Here is a 21744-nt window from a genome sequence, read left to right as displayed (position 1 = left end):
TCCCCTGTGGAGGCAGTTAACATTTCCACAGCAGTGCTGGAAACAGCAGGGACAAGCACATAAAAGCACGGTTGAGTATTTCTGGACAGTTTCTACATCAAAGTGATCTCACCCTTTCCATTTGCTGTGACTTCCCAGCAATAGGCACAGCTCACACGGCAGCTTGTTTGCTGTGGGTAGCCAAGTGTTTCCCCTCATCTTAAACTTCAGTCACTGGGACCTCTCCAAGACGAAGATATCCCACAGATTTGCAACCTGGTTGAGCTGGATCATCTCCTAGAAAGCACAAGTTGGAAAGAAAATCCAGTTATAAATGGGAAGAATAAGATCTCTTCACTGATCTATGAGCCTCACAGGCTTTGTCACTAATTAATATGTCCTTCTCTCTCCTATTAAATATTTCTAAAAACAGTAGCACTCTTATGCGATTGCACTTGGTATTTCCTGCCTGGCTTCGTGATGGGATCTCACTGACTGCTTTGTTCTTTCAGAAACCACGAGACAAAACAGCACGAGTGCTTGTATTTGCATATTTGCATATCATAACTCCAGAAACTGTACAATTAACATACACAAACCAAGGCCAGAGGATGATGTTTGTTCACATTTCACAGCTGGCTTTCTCCGCTCGTCTCTTTAAAAAAAAATTGCCTGCAGCAATGTGAAGGCCAAACTTTTTTCTACTAGTCCTTCCTATAGACATTTAACCTTGCTAAATTTGTACATCACCTATGCTCTTATTTTACCGCTCATCTTTTCCTCACCCACTTTTAATAACATGTTCCAGACTGAAAAGAATGTCATTAATTCTGTCACAAGCAAATTCCTCCAGCACAGCAGACATTATTCCTCAAATGTGCCCTGTCTGATCTGTTTTAAGGCAAAACCTTCTGAGCAAAATGGTCAAAATCATACAACACATTTACTACTTTTAATCAGTTCATGCTTCACCCCCAGAGATCCTCATGGTGCTCAGTCTACGGATGTAAATGAGAGAACTGCATGACCGAATGAGAACTGGAATCACAGATGGGTAGTGCAAACACTGGATTTTGAGAAAAATGCCTTATATTCAGGAAAACCTCACCTACAATTGGAAAAAATAATGTCACTCCTTTTATAAACAGACCGATCATATGACTGTTTAAAATAGTGGTCTGAAAAGTTTTAAAAGAACCCAAAATCTTTTTATTCTGTTTTCAAAAATGGGGGAGGTGTTTTTTTGCTTTTTAACTCAAGCTTTCAAAACTTGTGCTTAACTCGCAGCTAGGCAAGAGCACAGGAATTGTAGATCCCAAGGCAGAAATAGCAAGAAATAATCGCTTGTCAGCTGAGCGCTGTAACAAAGGTCTGTATCCTCTTAAATACAGGTCCCAGTATAATTGTGTTAAAGCAAGCAGTACTAGTTGCACATGTAGGAATGCAACATCCCAGTATATTTTAATTTCAGGCTAACTGAATGATTCCACATGTCTGCATGAATTTCTTTTTCAAGTTCAGTGAAAGGTGAACATCAATATCTAAGAACAAAGACTGTTTTTCTTATAGTATAGTCCAGTTCAGATATTAGTGTGCATAAAAGTCTGTAATGACGTGACACATGTCACCCACAGCCCCGTGCCTGGCAGTCCCTGCTCGGTGAACAAATCCAGATTACAAAAAGCTTTGTCTGTTGTCTCAGGCTTCATCTGTCTGGTGCTGAATTCTGTCATGATGCTGTCATGAATAGGCAGAGAATAGCAGGAAAATCGTCTGGCCAAGCCAGCAGAAAACCACTTTTGAGAGCTGGCTTTTCATCTTGAACGCCTGCGTGCTGCTGGGCAAGTCACAGTCCCGATTGTTCAGATGTACCCATTGCCAATTACACATTCACTTAATGGATGTCTGCATTCAGACACCAAAACTCAGGTCTGGAGAAACATAATGTACTCACAACTTGCAGCCACTGCAGTTGTGCTTTGAATACAGATATTTAATTTTATCTTATTTTAATATATGGATACACAAATGCTAAAACGTGCTAAAGCTGCTGCAAGAATCAGACCCTAAGCTTATTCAGTGCAGTACAAAAGGGTGTTTGTCAATGGTGGCATTGGAGCTATAAGGACCGTTTCCCCATTAGCAAAATCAGGGTGATGGTACCTGGACCTGTGAAGATTCACTTGTCACCTTTAATGCAGCACCCAGACAATAAAGCGAAGATAGAATCATAGAATCATCGAATATCCAGGTTGGAAGAGACCCACCGGATCATCGAGTCCAACCATTCCTATCAAAAGATGCCACAGGAAAAACTATGGATACATTATTCATGCAGTATTTGGTCCTGTGCAAATTCTAGTGGTGTAATAAGTCTGAATATACTCACTGGGTGATAAGGGTGTGGAGAAACTGAGGACAACCCATGCCGTTATCAGCTTCCACCCCGCCAGTGGGGATTCTGTAAATAACACAATATATGAGCAAAGAGCAATGAAAATTGTAATGCAATTCTGTAAAGAGACCAACCTAAAATCAAGAATGGTCCTAAATACAGGATTTCCTGAAAATGCCACTAGATGCATATAGCAAAGCAGGTATTCACAGCAGAACATGCAGTAAACAGGCATCCATGGGGAGCAACACAGGTTGCCACAGACAGACACAAGAAAATTTTAAACAATAATACATTATGTTCCTTGTAGCCTGTCCTTAACATGAAAATTATCTTTCCAACGCCTGCACTTGCAGCGTAACCCACTACAGAGTCAGTGCTCAGCACACCCTTCAGAAAGGGAAGGATGGAAAGAGGAGCCCTCTGCCTATTAAATGCTTTAGGTTGATCTGTTGAGACATTTTCTACTCCTCAGATTGGTGGGATATTGGGCTTTCTTTGATCAAGTGACAGCATTGTTCAAGGAGAATCGTTTCGGTCAGCTGTGTGTTAAACATCCTGTCAAACACATCATGAAGATAAGAGGCAAGTAATTTTCAGCCCTAACTGACTCCCCTCCTGCAGAAGCTCACCTGCAAAGATGGATAAAAAAAGAAAAAGGCAGCAAGCCAAATTGATGAACAACAGCCAGAATTATTCTATTCAATATTTTTAGGTTTGTTTTGGTTTTGGGGGGTGTTTGGTAGGTTTTTTTTCAATTATAGCAAAGCTTTCTCTTTTCTCTTGGCAGCAGATAACAGCAAGGAAAGGAGAGAGGCAGGGTAAAGGGAACAAATGTTCCGTTTCTAAGCCCTGCAGATGCGATTCCCACATTTCGAATTCATAGAATCATAGAATCATAGAATAACCAGGTTGGAAGAGACCCACCGGATCATCAAGTCCAACCATTCCTATCAAAATTGTATCATTACATTGTTTTTCCAACATCAGGGCCTGATCTGCTGCCACTGCCTCACCTCGAGAAAATAAGGGTTAATGTGGTAATTTACTGGGGAGCTTGCCCAGTGGGCTGCGTTCCCTTAGGCTGTGGAGACTACAGAGAAAATTACAGACCTCTCATCTTGATCAGAGGGGAAACCAGTGTGGTCACAGTGAATGATATCCACGTACCTAGTAATCAAGAAACCTGCAGCTTCTGCGTTTTGCTGGTGTCCAAGAACCTGCTAAGGACATCGTACTGTAGCATTTGAATCTCAGTGTTTGCGTACAGCAGCTTCTTCCCATCCTCAAGCAGCCTCGTACTGATGGCAAATGAACACGTAACGCGCTCCAGCATCTCATAGTGAAACCTGAGCGAGCTGGGGGGGTTTAGCCTGGAGAAGAGGAGGCTGAGGGGAGACCTCATTGCTCTCTCCAACTACCTGAAAGGAGGTTGTGGAGAGGAGGGAGCTGGGCTCTTCTCCCAAGTGACAGATAACTCCTAACATCATTTAAAAGTGCAGTAATGCTCTGCATTACTCTGTGATGCTGATTATCGTCCTTGAGTGCTGAAACTACCAATACCCTCAGTATCTGCGGAGTGTGGTGGCTATGAAATTTGTCCCTGCCTAAAACTACTCAAAAGTAGGCTAAGGGAGGCTGCCTGTCTTATAGGATAAACTAGAATCATCTCTAGTGCACAGTTGTCAGCCCAAGGTGAATTTACAAGACCCTATGCTTATGCCACTGCATCATTGGAATAAACATTTTTATACTATTCCAAAAAGTTATTTCAAAAATAATACTGTAAGAAAAACATCCATTTTTTCTTCATGTTCTCTGTAATGTTCCTTAAAATGCATTTATTGTAGAATATCATCGTATCACCATCTGACCTCAGAATATACTCATATTATTAGCTTGTTCCCTGTCTCGTCTGCTGTATCTCATAAACTATTCAGGGAAAAGGCTGCAATTTTATTATTGTTATTCCTTTAACGTTAGAATCTCACACTGCAGGATAACAAATGAATAGTACCAGGAGTGCTGGCGAAAAATACCACAGGCTGAGATTTCTTCACAGATATCAAGACAAAATCATCAGCTTTTCACTAAGAAAGTAAATACACCAAATTCAGCTGGAATATTATTTAACAATACAGTTCATTTGGATTTTTTTAGGCCAATTATCTCAATGGATAAAGTTTCAAGCAACCCCTTCTCAGAAATTTCTCGAGGAGAAGTTTCTATTTTTCCACTAAATAATTTATTCAAGAAACTGTTTTATCTCAGTGCATTAAACAAGTTTGAACACTCCAGCTTTTAGAGGTATTTTGAGTCACTGCAAAACTAAAATGTATTTTTCTGCTGCAACGTATTATTCTGCGGAAACCACGATGATTAAGAAAAAAATCCGAGCGAAAGTTCCCAGAGAAAACTGTCACTCAAGGAAGAAAATAAGGAGGAAAAGATGAGAGGTGTTGGAGTAGGGTCATCCCCACCTCTCCAGCTAGCTGACATTAGAACCAATAAGGAAAAGTATCCATGTTACAATAGCATTTAAGCTTTCACAAAGGTAATAAATCCAAATAAAATGGTCCTGCCCTTAAATCTCCATGGACCACAACAAGTTTTGGAATAACAGTTTCTCATCTTGCTGCAGGCGTCAGTTTGGGATCAGATAGCATCAAGAAACTAGACCTTACCCAGGCTTGGTGTTTATACTAACTATGAAGGTCCTTGATTAAATATTGAATAGTACTGGACACAGGACAGAATCCCATTCAGTGGATCTTTCTGGTTTGACGTGGTACTGTTCATATGTATTTCCTGATTTTTCCCTTGAAGTTTTGCAAATCTTCGGAAACCTTACATTTACCTAGAGTTCCTGAGGTTCTGTCAAAGCCACACTAAAGAGCAGTAAATTACCCTGATGCCTTCTCTCCCGAAAACAGACCTTTAACACTTCATCAAACAAAACTTTGACATTATTTGGTGCTTACTGACTCTTTGTTTTCTTCTCAGTGCTTACAGTTCGATTTTTTTCCCCAGGATATTCTGAGAAGTGCAATCAGGCTGACTGATTTATAACTCAGCAACTTCTCTTACCTTTTGAAGACAAGCAAATGTTTGACGTTTTCTCATCCGCTACGGGTTCTCATAGATCACACAGCAATGACATTACTGCTCGTAATGCTACTGATGCTTCCAGCTTCATTTTTAAGAAACAATGACGCCTCCAGTGTCCCCAAATCACAGCATTTTCTGCTGGGCTTTATCTGTCCATGCACACATGCAAATCCACAGACTTTGACAACATTTTTTAAGAGTTTTCTGTCAAATAAAATGTCAGGATGTGATCTACCATATTTCTCTACTGCTATTCTGCCATTTAATTTAATAACAGCTAAATATCAAGTGCTTACTATTTTGATGCTGTGTTCCATCAGCTATTGAGTTAGCAATAATGAGACAGGTCTAAATTTGTGATTCATGGTAAAATGCCTAAACTAATCAGACAGCAACTGAATTTAGTGATAACTGATTTAACAGATAATCGTCTGTTTGGGGGTCTTATCCTCTCACAAAGAAATAGAAACATTAACAAAGGACGAGTTCACTTACACTTTCCAAGTCTTTTCCAGCCAATATAGATAAATTTATATTCACCACAGAAACCATTTTTTCCCTTTTCTGCTATTATAGACCTTTTCCTTGAATTTGACCAGTATTTTGTATATATTACCTGCCTTTGTATCTTCAGGTATAGTGCTGAACATCTGAGGTGATTAAAAAGTATGTCTGGAGTTTCCCAAGTATATTTTTTTATTTACCATCAGATACAATTCCAGCAAGCTCCTCAACCCAAACTGCTCCTTGGAGGAGCTCCTTGCACTTGCTGTAGCAACCACCCAGCGCTGATCCTGACAGAAGTCAACACACAGGAGTACACGGCTCCTCTGTTAGAAAGGGCTTTCCTAAAATTAACTTGGCAGAATCTTAAAATATTTGAAGTATTTGCCCTAAAAGAAATCCTCGCTCTGCATCTTCACTCTTCACTGAGTTTAAGCCTGCACCTTTTCTCTGCTGGACTCAAACCAATTGTCCTTTGGCAGATTTAAAGATGCCTTACGTATTCTACTGCATCAAATCTAGAACTTCTCAGTCATCCATAAATTAAACCAGTTGCTAATTTTTCCTTCATATCTTTTATCAGTGAGCATCGACAAAAACTTACCTGAAATGTAACAAGCAATGACAGTAATATAAAGAGGCAAAATTTTCCAGGTGTGTTTTTCCAAACTCCATTGCTTTTGAAAACAGGATAACTCATAGATAATGAACTAATTTTTGAAGTCTGCAAGTCAATTTTGTCATTTGCTCACCAGTGTACCAGGTTTTAATCTGCCGGGGTAGTCAGCCACTGCATGATGTCTTTATGGCTGAGAGTGACGATATGCTCCAGATCAAAAGAACTTTTAACAAAAAGAAGAAGATGATCACCTTCGAGAGCATGTAGCAGGCTCTGAACAAAATTATCTGCCATAGTCAAAAGGTGGCTTTTGGATCAGAAATTCATATCCAAGTGTTGCAAGTGAGTTTTTTGATAAAACTCATATTTAGTTAAAAGTGTGACTTAACAGAGTCTGATAAGGTCTCACTACTACTTAGTACAAAAAGGAAATATATGATGGGGAGAATCAGGTTGCAACAGTGTGGAGCATTTTGCACAGGGATGGGGGATGCAGGAAGGGAAGGGAGACCCTCCCGTCAAGTCACAAGGTTCAGAATGAAGCCCCTTGCTTTCTAAATTCCCTCTCACAGAGGAGCCCGGGTGCAGCTGCATCCAGCCCTGGTCCCAGATTTAGCTGACAGTTTCCCACTAAGAGACAGAGAGAGTAAACATTAGATGCATTTACAGCTAAAGGATGATATGGTCCAGTAGTAACATTTGTGTCTGGGATCTTCTTGTTCCTCATTGTATTCCTTTGCTGTCTTTCAGATAGGTTATCTTATCTCTAGTGCAGCTGGTGTTGATGAACTGTATCCTTGAAGCCTCTGTATTTTCTTGGGGTTGGGTGACTCTGGAGGCTGTTTTGACTAAACAGGCTGGACACTCTGGGAAAGTTTTTAATTGGAAATTCCCTGCTTGCAGCCTACTGCTACAGCAAGGCTAGTTACTTATGCTAAGCTAAGCAAAGAGCATACCAAATCACACAATATTATAAATCTAAATTATTTACTCTGTTTAGAATGTTACTTATTTAATCTAAACAACTAATCACTGCTAAAGGAGAGAGTTTCCTGGCATGCAGTCCAGTTGCCACGCAGGGAGCATCCACTTGGGGCCAGCAATCTGTAGTTGGCACCAGATCTCATTGCTTCAAGGAGCACCCCTGAGAGGTGCCCCAGCACGAGGGGAGATCATTGCCATGCAGCCGCACTGCCCAGCAGGGAGAGCTCCAAGCAAGCTCACTTGGGCTGTCATATTTATGGGGTAAAAGTGATTGACTCACAGTCAACTTGCATGCGAAAGGAGAGGTGAGCATGAGGCTCCTTAAATCCACAGCTGATCGGTGTTCCCTGCACCGCTTTGCTCCTTGCGGTTTTCCTGGAGGTGTGCTTGGCCCCACTGCAGGTCTTTCCCTCCTCTGGAGTCTGAACCAAACTGCTGCTGGTTTGGTTCAGGCTGGGGGCGGTGGCAGGAGGTGGATGTGGATGCGAAGCATCCATCCCATCATACCAAAAACCAGTTACGTGGACTCAAGGCAGACTTTCACAGAGGTAAATAAGATTGCTTAACAGATGTATTGTGATGCCCAGCCTAGCGTGGAATGGCACAAACCCTGTACGGGTGGGGCTGCAGGGTACCCCCCAGAATGGGCTCCGTGTTGATCTTGGTCACTCGCTCAGGGAGCCGGAAGGTGAACGCCCGCAGTAGGTTGGTGAAGAAAATAAAGAGTTCGGTCCTCGCTAGATGTTCCCCCAAACACACACGGTGCCCTGCAGAAGGAAGAGGAGCAGGGCAGTGAGTAAATTACCCCACCCTCAAAAACAATCCTGTTCATCCCCACACAAAGCAGAGGTATTTTTGCTGAGTCCAGAAATTCTTTGGAACTTAATGTAATCAATGACACAAAACTTAATGTGATTCTTCCTTTAAAGAATCCTATCTGCAGCTATAGATAACTTCTGCTCTAGGTTTCGCTTCAATTACCTCAAAAACCTCATCTTCATTTGACTGACATCTTTAAAGGAATTCGTTCAATCACATAAATGAAGAATAAGGACTTGCTCTTCCTGGGAGATGTCGTGCTCCAGTTTTGTATGCATAAAGCATCAGCACAGTCGCTTGCAAGCGCTTTCCAAATGTATGTCTGGTGTAGAAATGTATGCCCCGAATCAATAACCATAATCATTAGTAGAGCATTTCCTCCCACAGAAAGGGCAAGTTAGATATATACATTTGCCAGGACATCTCTGATTTGCCATGTTATTATTTCTTCAGCAGAACAAAGGCTTATATTTGGATTAAAAAATGTTGCTGAAAATAATCGTGTTGATTTTATCACTGTTTTCCACAAAGAGGTTTAAAATAAACAACCAATAGGTTTTTAATAGACATTTTAATTCTACAGTCCCAATCCAAACCATTAGTGTTCATGCTGTCAGTCCATTTACCTATTGAGAATGGTAAAAAGGCTTCTTGGCTCACAAAGTTTCCATCCTTATCCAAGAAGTGACCAGGGTTGAACTGTCGAGGTGTTTCCCACTGCTCTGGGTCATACAATGACGAAGCAATATTTGGAAGAACTATGGTGCCCTGAAAGGAGAAAAACACCGACTCAGTTGTGTCTCTCAGTCTTCCCCCAGCAGCCCAAACCGGTGATTGACCAGAGAGCAGCGATCGTTTACTCTTGGAGTTCAGTGTCGTATGCTGCTAGGCTCATTTCCCCACTAGGAACTGTGGGGAACATCACATCTTTTTGTTTCAGAATGTCAGCCCAAGCCTGACAGTGGAAGTGGCCATGTCACTAGAAACTAAGAACTGTGTTTCTACTAAAACCATTTTCACTTCAAGTGTTAGAAGTTCCTGTGATTTAGTTCCTTTGACGAAGGCTAGTTGTTTAGTGCTATTCCTGGGATCTTTTACAGGATGTCTGCAGGTAAAAATTCAGTCAAAAAATCTTTCCAATGCCTTATTAGCACAAATCAATCGCAGTATCTTTCAGTATCATCTTTGAGGTTTTGTCTTCACTGGTTTGTAGAAGCACTTACTAACATCCTTTCTTCCATCCAGGGGTATTTTTCACTACTCACAACCTCCTCCCAAAAGCTGCACCACTCAGCCCAGCCTGGTAGATATTTTCTTGTCCTCCTTCCCATTCAGGCTATGACCCAGAGGTTTTCAACCTCGTTGCTGTTGAGCAGACCCTGGCACAAATAAATTTTAATCCACATCTTGCTCTAGTGATGCAGGAAAAGTCTGGAGAAACTGAGAAACTCTCTGTACCTTTTTAAGGGGAAAGCCAAGCAACGTAGTGTTCCTCACACAGGTTCTGGGCATGCCAATTGAGATAATATTGCTGAAGCGCTGAACTTCATGAATCACAGCATTTGTATAGGGCAATTTTCTCCGATCCTCATAGCAGATTAACTGGGAAGGGCTCAGAACAGCATCCAACTCCTTCTGCACTTTCTCTGTGGAGAAATACTCATCATTTAAGGTGGAAAAAATGTAACATGTATTTTCACTGCTTCCATTTTCGAAGTAATTTCACACTTAGAACTATGAGGACAGCAACAAAACTAATGCAAAAAATGTAAGTTACTTCTATAATGAAATAAAAGTAGCAGGGTGTTCGAGCAACTTAAACATATGGGAGCTCTACTTCTGTGTCCAAGTTACTTGATTATAGATTAAGAAAAGAAAAATTGCTCAAAATTTAAAAATCTTAGAGAGTTGCCTTACTAACACTTAAATGCAAGAGAACTGATTTACCTTTGTGTTTTCTTTTGGCTAGGTGCCTCGGGCACGTAAAGTCAGTTAGTACCACTGAGCTCACAGCTTTCTGTGGTTTTCTGTTGGACTCAATGATCCGGTGGGTCTCTTCCAACCTGGTTATTCTATGATTCTATCATTCTGAAATTCCAGGCAGGTGAATCTGGACCTTAAGAAGCCTAATTCCTATCAAAATGAAACATTTCTTACGTAGGACTTCTGTTAAGTGAAGCAATGCCAGCTAGAACAATGTCCAAGTACCTTTTAAAAAGAAAAATCTGCTTCTTGGTACCCACCTTTTGATCAAGAGTAACATGATTTAAATTACTTATTTGGAGCATTAACAAAAGTATAATATTTCTTTTGTAAGCTTCAAAAGAGGCACTACACACACAACAAAAATGCCTTGGAGTTTTAACAAATTATCTAGTCTTTTCCCCAGACCTTTGAAGCAACACTGAGATGAAGGGAAGCCCATTCTGCATTGAGCATGAAGTGCTCATTCCCATCAAGCCTGCTCAGTGCCTGCCAGCAGTTCTTCAGGGATTTAAGCACCTTACAGAATTGAAAATATATATCTAGAAAGATTTTTAAGTAAAGTGAATTTCCTTCTATGAAGAAATAGCTTCCAAAATGAAGCATGAATACTTCAGGACTCATACAGTTTGAAGAAAACAGCCACTGCCTCGGTATAAATACGCATCTGTCTTCCAGCAGTTCAGAGAACAAGGAGAGCCCAGCCCAATAATTAGGCATAAGGCCAAACTTTTCCACATGGAAAATTCCATCATCATGGAATGCATTTCCATCATAATGGGACTGCACAACACTCTCATTGGGTATCAAGACAGGCAAATCGTCTGACAGGTTCAAAAAGAAGCTACCAATTAAATGATGACAGAATACAGTTGTTAGGTCATTATGAGAGTCTAGGTGCAACACATGGCTCAAGAAGCCTGGGAAGGGCCATTCTGCACAAACTCTGCTTTTCCAAGTATGCACAAAGTATTATAATTAGATAAAATTATTTAGATGAGTCAGTGCATTCATAGCCTTAATTAAATTATACAATAATAAACATGTAATAACACAAAACTAAGTAGACCTTCTTGTCTGACAGCTACAAGTTGAGCAAATGTTCTTATCTTCATCTCTTTCCTCTGTTTAAAGTCATGTTCTGCTCTGGGTATTTGCACATCTTCTGCTATCTAACAATGAGATTCCTGTTGTCGCATGTAAGAGATTATTCTTCGTTTGGTTTTCATGTAGTACACTATGAAAGTGATTGATGGTTATTTAAAATTTAGACTTAAAAATAAACTTCTTAAATATACATAGGCATAACAGCTGAACCATCAAATTTATGGCTTTATATGGTTATCAAAAAACCCCAAAATAATTTCTGTTGCAAGAAACTCAGATACATCACAGAGCTAATTTAATCACAGATTAAATAAACATCCTGACACCTGGGGATCATAAATGTACTGATGGACAAAAATAAAGCAAAAGCCACCAGCTGACATTTAGGTAATTCTCTTTACTACAAAGAAGGGCAGGACTCCCTGTAGCTCCCATCAGTGATACTCAGCCAATACAAAGGAGAATTAATTTCTAAAGAGTGACATCCCTGCTACCACATGTCGATTCCTGCTTAGTTATTTTCAGCCATCAGTCCTGTTTAGGACTAAGAAAGAACCCAGCTCAGTTTCTTGAAGTCTCACCAGCACCTCACCAACAGCTGCAGCAGTGGCCCCTCTTCCATCAAGGATTATGCCTACAAACCCCCTGGCTTTGCAAACTGGCTTTGTTTCCTCAAAGACCTCAACCCCTGCATCTCCAGCAGCCACAACCTCCTATATGTATATATGCATACTTCCCAAACAGATAACTCTTTCTGGAAACTGCCTTACAGCTGTGACTGCTGTAAGAGCTTTTATACAGATATTCTGGATCTACCAATGCTGCCTAGCACAGGTATACCCGTATAAAAAGATCCAGGTTCCACTAGTATCTAGGAATAATCACTGATCCATGAAAATGTTGTGATTTGGCTTTACGTTGCACCAGAGATACCTGTGACACGCTTGTTCACTCACCTTGTATGTCTGGATATGCCACCATATAGAGCAGGCTCCAGTTCAAAGTAGTGCTCGTTGTCTCTGATCCACCCAAGAAAAGGTCATTTATAGAATAAACCATGTTGTCTTCATTGTATGTAGACCTGGGTTCATCTCTGGACTGAAAATGATAAGAAAAAGTAGAGGTTTATACAAGAAAGTTAGAAAAAACAGAACAGGTTTAAATGTGATTTTATCACTGTTTTCAGGCTGCAGTGTGTTCTGCCTATTGTGCAATACAGAGAGGCTGACAAAGACTATTAGACACCAAAGGTGATTGTTGATACGAGAAGCTAACATTTTGCAAATGGACAAGGCTTGTTTACTCCGCTCTTTATCATGAAGTTAAGTCACACATTCTCCACAGAAAAGGATTATTGGTTTAATGGTGGAAAGAATGGTACAAATAGAATGTTTCATAAGCAAACATTCCTCTGAAGACGTGTTACTGGCATGTCATTCTTCACTCCTCAAGTCATATTCCACCACTTAGGTTTAATACCAAGCAATACGGTGACCAGGGTCAGAACACTGGGGTGTTGAAAGTTCTCAACCCACCATGGATACCTCGTTTAGCTCTCTGAGCCCCTGCTGCCTTGTCACCCACCAGTAATACCAGTAACACTAGTCTCACCTTCCTCCCCTTTCGCCTTTTTCTTCCTATCACCCAGCAGAAGGTAAGGAGGAATATGCCCTACTGCAGTGGAGAGGACGAGGAAGAAAGTGTAATTAAGTGGAAGTAGTAGAAGTCAGAGAGGGGAAAGGCAGGTGCTACTGCAAGGGCGTGGAAGGGATCCAGCTCCCATGAGATTCAGACAAAGAAAAAGGGATCCTGTAAGGTCTAGAAGAAGGAGAGATACGTGTCCCCACTGACAGCTTATGAAAGTCTCCTACAGCCTCTCAAAACCCTATAGATTCCCACCTACCTCTACTATGCTTACCAGCCCCAAATGCCCCAAATTTGTCCCAGTTCCCATTATTTGCTTGAAACCTCACTGACTTTGGCACTCTCCTCTTCTCCAGCCTTGACTGAAACTCCGCTGACTCCCAGATTATTTCTCCACAAAACACCCTCAAAATCCAGCTGTCCTCTTGCAGTAACCTCTCTTGACAAACCCTTAGCAGCCAAATATCCTGTCCAGAGCATCCCACTCTGTTTCCCCAAGACATTCCCAGTTCTATCACAGTCTGCTTAGAAATTCAGTATTCCTCCCTGGAGTCATAGAATCATTTTGTAACTTGTGCCAATGAGAAAAAAAATGCAGTATCTTAACCTGCTCTTTAATGACAGGGTTGTGAGGCAGTGTGGCATATCAATAATAAGAAATGATTTAGCAAGTCCCTGGTTACCGGGTTCATATTAGTATGACTATGAAAGGTAAGAGATTGTGATAGAAGGGTGCAGACAGGATGATTTAATGGTCCATTTCACTTTATCCTCATGAACATACGATCAGGCAGAATAAATACTTACTTTTTCAATATGATCCAGGTAAAAGTCAATGAAATCCTGCAGTTCATCTGGTATCCCACGCTCTGTGTGCATTCTGATCTCTCTCCTTGTAAAATCACTCAGGATATCATAGCAAGATAACGCCTTCTTATGAGGACCAGGGAGACGGGACATCAGCCAAGGAAAGATTTCATACAGCTGCAGAAGGAACACACGAAAAGAACCATAACGTCTCTATCACTAGAAAATGCATTTTAAGCCTATTAAAAGGAGACAGTAGTATTCACGTTAGCATGTGGTTTTGGCATCGTTAGTAAAACATTCTGGCAAAGATTATGCTTATGTTTTCAAATTGTTAAACAGCACGCTAAATAATTTCTAGTTGCGTTGATGGTAAGAGTCAAAGTTTCACAGGCTTTCGGTTCAACCACAAGCCAAATTAGAATTATTATAATTAGAATTAACTGTATTCATTCATTTAATTATTCGATTCATGCATTCAATTACAATGAACCATCTGCAGACATTTAAAAAGGGAGATCCTGCCCTCCAGTGGAGAAGATCAAGAAGGAAGAAGTAAATCCATAGCAAACTGTCCTCACTAGGACAGCAGTTGATGGAACCCAAAGGGTCTGGTGCCAGTGGCCAGTACACAGCCTCGGTAACCTCCCAAAGCACTCACTACTAATAGAGCTCTAGAGGGTCTTCAGTAAAACCTGAGAGAGCTGAAATGCAGAAAAGCTGAGAAACGGCTATCCGATACTTCTAAGCGCTGCCCTCTAGAAAAGAAAGGGTTAGCTCACTTATCCTTATTAATATCTTTCCACTTGTCTGGGGAAATCTGGCTTAAGAATAGCTGCTTTCTACCTATTCTGATAGCTAGAAAGCTCATTCTGATTTTCAGCCTGTATTTATGCCCAGGTAATTGTTCTTTGTATCTGCAGTATATTTTCCCTTACTAGTTCTTTTCCTGCTTGAAACATAATCCCATGATTGATTTATCAGCAGAGGTCCCATCCTTTCTCAGTCTTTATTTTGCTGAGCTCTTCTCATAATGTCCTAATTATCCTGCAGAAAGCATATTATTACATGTTCACTGGAGCCTGGCTGAATTAAACAGACCACCCTTCCATTTTTCTGGAAAACCAGTTCTTATTGTCAGCCAACCAATCATCAATCAATCATTGCCTTATCACAGAAGGGTAGTAGTCCAGCTCTTGGCAATAGGATCAAGGATAGGCTAAGCAAAAGGGAACCTGATCATAACTCTTTGAGAAGACTGCTCCATGGGATGTGGGGGGAAATCTCTGTACTGCAAGGGCTGCTTATGTATTTTACATTAAGGAGCTTCTGCATAAGACGGGTGTGACAGGCAACTTTGACTACAGTTCTGCACAAAGCAGGCCTTTTCAAGCTTCAGTTAAATCCTTGACTCTCAGAAGAGCATTGATCATTTCGACTGCCAAGATTGCAGGTGTATTTTCTGCCTTAGAATTCCCTGCTTTCTGCTGCCTGTGTCTAGAGCTGCTGATGACTCAGGGTGGAGGAGCAGAATTTCCCTAGGAAGTTTTCAGGTCTCCACTTCTTGCAGAAGAAATGGAGATGAGTAGCCACAGGCAGAACAGTTTTTCAAATCATTTTTGTCTCTGTTGACTATATATAAAATTGTGTCTAAACCTGGCATGTGAATCATAACTCTAGACCTGACATTTAGTATTTAGTAGTCATGATGCCCAAGGCAAGAATCTGTTATGCTTGGGAGCTGAAAAACTGAGTAACAAACATGACCCATCAGCGTGTGCCTTGCTGCAAAGATTTAAGAGTAAACTACTTGATCACAGCGCTCAAACATAAGGCAATGAACACAATGACCAAGGCTGGTATGTAGCGCGTTCCCATCACGTTTCCCGTTAGTGCGCTGCCTACCAGAGCTGCATCAATCATGACTCACCCATTCAAAAACTTTCACCTAACAGCTACCTCTGGAAGCTGCATTTCTCTCTTTCTGCCTTATTCAGAACAACAACAGGTCATTTACTCACGTGATGAATAAAGCTGCCTCCAAATTTGAATATATACTCTGTGGCTTTAATCAGGTCATGGAAGGCTTTATCCTCTCTGGAGAAGCGATGTCCGAAAACAACAGCACATATTACATTTGAGATGGAATGAACAAGAGGGAAAGAAGGATCCAAGGGTTTCCCTGTAAACATAGTAACTGTCACTGTTAACGTTTCCTGTCTGCTTTAGTGAAATGAGAGAATATTATAGGTTACCCAAACAATTTCCAAGACCATTATACTTCGCAGAGAAGAGGCAATCTTCTTACAAAATTGCAATATCAAACTGTTTCTTCAAAACTATGGTGCAATCTCATAATCCCGGGAATGCGTGGTACCCTAAAGAGATGCCAAAGGTGTAAAATATTTTGTAATACATGCGACAGAGCGAATTTAGAGGTAAGGAAAAAAATTATTTGCAAGTTTGCTATCTGGCAAATTCAAAATAGGTGTTAAGTATGGGAATGACTGAAAACACTGTGGTCAAAGGAAATCTGAGAGGAGAACCATAAGGAGAGGCAGCCTTATTCAGCAGGGACACAAATACATACAAGGCCACTGTATTTTGTCTGACCTTGCTAGAGGAGCACAGTCTCCATAAGATAAAATGTAATAAAGTCCTTTCGACCAATTGTACCAATAAGATAATAATTAATTTTAAAGCAATTGATTGAAAACCTAATATGAAAAACCCTATTTTGTGACTCCAGAGTAAATTACTTTAAACAGCCGTATTGTTCTTATGTAGGTACTGATGCAGATGTCCAACACCCAACGCACAGTTCTGATTAGCAACTTATTGTTCTAGGCCTTTCTTTCCTGCACACATGTTCACATCTTAATTTCTCCTAGTTCTTAAACCATGAACAGGGCTAGATTTAGTTACTTTTCATTGATACAGTGCTAGCCACAGCATGTCCTGATTTACTGTGCCGTTGCGTAATGATCAGTATTGGGAAATCCAGCTCACATGGTCCCAACTTGTTTGATCGCGGTAAAATGTCGCAATGAAGACAAGATTCTAGTCACTGCTTTATGGAGATCATGCAAATGGTGTTACAAGACTTAATCCATCAGCACTGAAAACGCATCCATATCTTAACGCACAAGCTCCGTGTATGAACCAGCAATGCGCGCTTGAGGCAAAGAAAGACAGCATGATCCTGGGCTGTGTTAGGAAAGGCGTTGCCAGCAGGGCAGGTGGTATGATCCTTACCCTCCGACCAGCACTAGTGAGACCCATCTAGAGTGCTAAGTCCAATACTAGGTTCCCCAGTGCAAGAGAGACATCAATATAACAGAACAAGTTGAGCAAGGGCCAGCAAAGACAATTAAGGGGTTGAAGCATCTGACATGAGAGAGGTTGAGAGAGCTGGCACTGTTTAGTCTGGAGAAGAGAAGGCTCAGGGAAGTACCTTGAATGTGTGTAAATACCCAATGGGGGTAAGGGAGGGGATAAAAAACATGGAGCTAAACTTTTCTCTGTGGTATCAAGCGCGGCAACAGGCAAAAACATTAAATTCTGTCTAAACATAAGAAACTTTTTAACTGTAGGGCTCATTGAACATTGGACCATGTTACTTGGAAGAGGTGGTGAAGTCTCCATTCTTGCAGATATTTAAAACACAATTGGAATCAGCTCTAAGAAAACTGCTCTGATTGACCCTTCTTTAAGAAGGGGTTGAGACTAGACCATCTTTTCCACTTAAAGGATTCTATGATATAAAAAAACAAGCTTCGGTAGTTCTCTAAAAAACTTTGAACAAGAATGGTTTCCCACTGGGTTTGAAACACAGGACTGGGGCCTTTGCATTTTCAATCCACTCTACATAGACACGTTCCACCCAGCACTCTCCTGCGGAACGATGGCTGCCTTTGATTTCAGAGCAGGACGGAGAAGTTCATGCACTAAAGGCAGCAGACTATTGACAAAGGATGAATCAGTATTTATTGCAGAGATACCTTTCATGCTTGCGAAGAAGTCTACCAGGTAGCTGGCCTCTTCTTGAACCCGATGCTCCAGACCTCGTTTCCCCAAACCAAGGTTGCGTAGAGTCCTCAGTGCAAACCTCCTCTGCTGCTTCCAGGTGTGACCAGTTGCCAGCATAATCCCTGCATCCATTCAAGGAAGAGCTCTTTATCGTGCTAATATTTATTATATACACAGACTACGTTAACAGATTTACTAAATCACATCATATAATACTGCATTGCCTAAGAACACAAAGGAACAGCTGTGGCACGGAAGCATGCGGGCAGGGCTTAAATGCACAAACTCAACAAGACGACTTGCAGGATTAAGCTTGATCCAAACAACCAGTTATCTCAGCAGTTTGACAGCTGCTTCTCCAGATGCTCTTCGAAGCGCTTGCCTCCTGCTCTCTTCTGTGCTTGGAGTTCACCTGACCAGGATAAAGATTCTCATGAAGTGAAAGGAGAAAGAGTTGCAACTGTCCACACTCAGAGAGAGAAGCTCCTGTCCCCAGGGCAGAAAAGTTCAAAGGTCTTCAGGAGAAATAAACATCATATCCTAAGAGGATATTTAATGTAGTAGAAGAATCACCAATGACTGAAACAAATTCAAATTAAAAATATTTAAGGAATTAGGTTTCCTCAGAAAAAGTCGAGGTCTCAGATAAAATAAAGGTTGTTTCACAATGCATGCACTCATGAAAATAACGAGTTTGGGAATTTCTAATGTGGCTGGGGGGTATGAAGCATACAGTAAAGTTGAAACAGAAGTGCACTGAACCTCTAGATGCATCTGTGAGAGTAGGAAAATATTAACAAAAGGAAAGGAAAAGGAAGAAGATCCCAGTATCAAGCTCTCTCTTCAGTTGAAAATGGATGAGACAATGTGCTGTTTCCTGTTCTTCCTCTACTTCTCCATGGCACAACCTACCACTGCCTCATCTCACCACCTCTGAATCTGCTCCGGTGAATATTTCATAGAAGCTGTTATGAATCTTTTTGCTTTTGCTGATTTTTTTTTTTTTTTTGCTTTTCCTTCTACTATTTTAAGTCTATTTCACTGCTTCCTATTTTGCAGTTCGCCTGGCAGTCCTTCCTCGTAGACAAACCCTGTTACTGTGGTACCTTTGAGAGTGGTTACAAGATAAAAAATAGTTGCAATTTGTCAAGACCATGTTTCTGTGCAATATTTATTCTCACCTTTTCCTTTGGCCATCGCTCTGAAGAAAGGAGACACTAGCCTCCCAGAAACATCTTCAGGGTGCGTGGTCATTCCATCCTTAACTGCTTGAAATCCATTCAGTACGATCACTGGGGCCCAGCCAAACCATAAGGTGAATATGTTGCCATGAATTTTGGCAAGCTATAGATGGGAACAAACCCAGAAAAGTACAGATGAAATCCCACACACTGCAAACAAACAGAAGATGAACCTGTTTTTACACTGATGACAGGACCAGCCCTAACATGAAATGATGTTCTCCATCTTTCCTACAAGATAACAATTATCTTTGAGCAAGCTTAAATGTCTTTTCCAGCATTCGCGGTTGGAAACAACTGAGTATTCCATCTTTTCAGAGCCATGGAGCCATATTAAGAAAGACTAGGAGGTACCTTTTATTCCTGCGTATAAGCCAATGCTCAGTTCATAATGATTCACGGGGTATTGTCCATGCATGAATTTATTTCAAGAGGGTTTCTCTAATTTGTACTGGTAAAGTGGCACAAAAGGAAGACAGGAATGTCAGAGAAGTAAAAACCTTGTAGAGACTGGACCAGTTACTTTCTTCTGTGCCCCCATCCCTTTGCATGTTTAGGTACTGGAATGTAAGACCATTCTGTCTCACAAGGTACTTAATTCCTGTCTGAACCTGCCATTTGGTTGGAATAACTGGCACCTCTCATCCAAATCACAGTGACAGAATCCACTGGAGCTGTCTACTGAAAATTCTGAAAGCACTGCAAGAACTAACAGAATGAAAAAAAAAAGGTGGCTTTGTGCACAGAAGTGCTCCTCAGAAAAACAACTAACAAAAGGTTTGCAGAGTATTTTTGGGTCTGTCAGTACAAATACGCATATACACATGTAGTGCATCTTAAATATCTATTTATTGCTCAAGCAAGAGAGTGCCAGTGCTCAGAAAGATAAAAAAATCCATGCTGTGAAAGTAATTTTTTTTAAAATTGCATTTCTTTTTCCTAACTGTAAATCTGATCTATAATCCTTAAAGGTATTTAATCCTAAATGACATCAATTTTCACACAAATTTGTCAAATTCAGTGTTTAAAGATGATGGGTTTAAGCATCAGAATAATCTTGATACATTCAGAACTTCTAATACCAGTTTTCTTAGCTTGGCAAACTACTTTTTGCTGCAATGACATTTTCTTATTTTACCAACCAAACTAGCAGTTCCAAAGCAAACCAAGTGCAATACCAGGGTGGCTCTTAACGATGTCATGTTGCCAATGTAACACCAGGCAAAGATGTTTTCACATAGCAAACAACTTGAGAAATGGGAAATTACAAACACTTTTAAGCAATTAGGAGTATATGAAAATAAATACCTTCATGAGGAGATCACGATTGATCTGGAAGTGGAGCTGTATCAAGGTCCCAAAAATTGGGAGAGGGATTGGTCCAGGCGGAAGTCTTCTCCGTGCTTTTTGCAATTTTAAAAACTGCATAACTAGAAGAAATACAACCACGGCCATAAGAACTTGACTTATTGTCAACATTTTCACAGCTGCTTTTACCAGCTTGTCCTTATTGAAAATAGTCTACTGAAGTTAGTACAGCTGCTTGCTCAACCAGTTTTTTCGTAAGAGTTTAAATTTCATGTAATAACTATTCCCCGCCCCTAACCTTCCCTCCTTATTATCATCCACTCCCTTTTTGTCCCATTTATTACACTGTCATACTCAAGCATATTTAATAGATGCACACCCCTCTCTATCTTCTCATACAGATTATATTTACCAAATATGGATCACAGAATTTGTAGAAATGGTGTTTTGAAACACTAAGGCAAAGATTTTCCAGGCAATATTATAGAATCATAGAATGGTTTAGGTCAGAAGGGGCCTTAAAGATCATCTAGTTACACATATCCACACGTAAATTATAGAATCATAGAATCATAGAATAACCAGGTTGGAAGATACCCACCGGATCATCGAGTCCAACCATTCCCATCAAACACTAAACCATCTAATTCTCTATCTAATTCTCCATCTAATTTTCTGAAACAGTCGTGTGTGGTATGTACTCCTACAAATACTTCATGAATGCTTTTAGAAAAGCAATATCCGTACATGAAAATTAAGCATGCGAATGTAAGTGGATATTAAATCTTGGAGTTTTCAAATTGTTTTATATGTATTCCACATATACGTAACTCCAGTAATGGCGAGGCCAATAGAAGTTAAAAGCCCACATTTATCTTAAGATAGATACCTAAGTATCTAATGCTTAATACAAAAAGAAAACTTGTTAGGCTTTCAAATTTAATTGAAAACGTAACGTTTAATATATAACCTCACTTTTTGCTCCCTAACCTTCTTGCCACAGAAAACTTCACAGAGCGCTTTGCCTGCTTTTGAGTTTCCCCTCTCAATCTTCACAGAAAGGTGGATACCCTAAAGGATATTTGAATAATTATTGGAAAGCTTGTGAGATAAGCATATGCATAGAGGAAGTACAGCTATTATGAAACACACATATAAAAAAAAATAAATACATAAACATGAGAGAAACCTACTAGAAAATTTGATCTACAACCAGG

The 21744-nt window shown here is 40.5% G+C and overlaps 1 protein-coding gene across 2 annotated transcripts; it reads right to left on the bottom strand.

Annotated features, from left to right (window-relative positions):
* Window positions 1-6632: 6632 nt before the first annotated feature.
* LOC138724642 (cytochrome P450 2J2-like) lies at window positions 6633-20795 on the bottom strand. 2 transcript variants are annotated; one of them, XM_069864808.1, is made up of 9 exons: window positions 20528-20795; window positions 19160-19322; window positions 17951-18100; window positions 15971-16131; window positions 13950-14126; window positions 12455-12596; window positions 9867-10054; window positions 9035-9176; window positions 6633-8356 (listed from the first exon to the last, which is right to left on the bottom strand). In XM_069864808.1, exons 1-9 carry the CDS (start codon window positions 20696-20698, stop codon window positions 8178-8180), a joined length of 1473 nt encoding a protein of 490 aa, XP_069720909.1. In that variant the 5' UTR covers window positions 20699-20795; the 3' UTR covers window positions 6633-8177. The 2 variants fall into 2 exon arrangements, with proteins under 2 accessions (XP_069720909.1, XP_069720910.1); XM_069864809.1 differs by having other exon boundaries at window positions 19160-19369; window positions 20528-20630.
* Between the last annotated feature and the right edge of the window lie 949 nt (window positions 20796-21744).

The sequence above is a fragment of the Phaenicophaeus curvirostris genome, chromosome 10, assembly GCF_032191515.1.
Source record: "Phaenicophaeus curvirostris isolate KB17595 chromosome 10, BPBGC_Pcur_1.0, whole genome shotgun sequence".
NCBI classification, from domain to species: domain Eukaryota; kingdom Metazoa; phylum Chordata; class Aves; order Cuculiformes; family Cuculidae; genus Phaenicophaeus; species Phaenicophaeus curvirostris.
This window is presented reverse-complemented; position numbering and strand designations above follow the sequence as displayed.

Excerpts from the sequence above, each read along its gene's own strand:
- LOC138724642 (XM_069864808.1), bottom strand. The coding sequence starts at position 20,698 with ATGTTGACAATAAGTCAAGTTCTTATGGCCGTGGTTGTATTTCTTCTA. Across the intron at positions 18,101-19,159 it reads AGCGATGGCCAAAGGAAAAG|GGATTATGCTGGCAACTGGT; the intron begins GTGAGAATAAAT and ends GAATGGATGCAG. Across the intron at positions 12,597-13,949 it reads ACCTGGATCATATTGAAAAA|TCCAGAGATGAACCCAGGTC; the intron begins GTAAGTATTTAT and ends TATCATTTTCAG.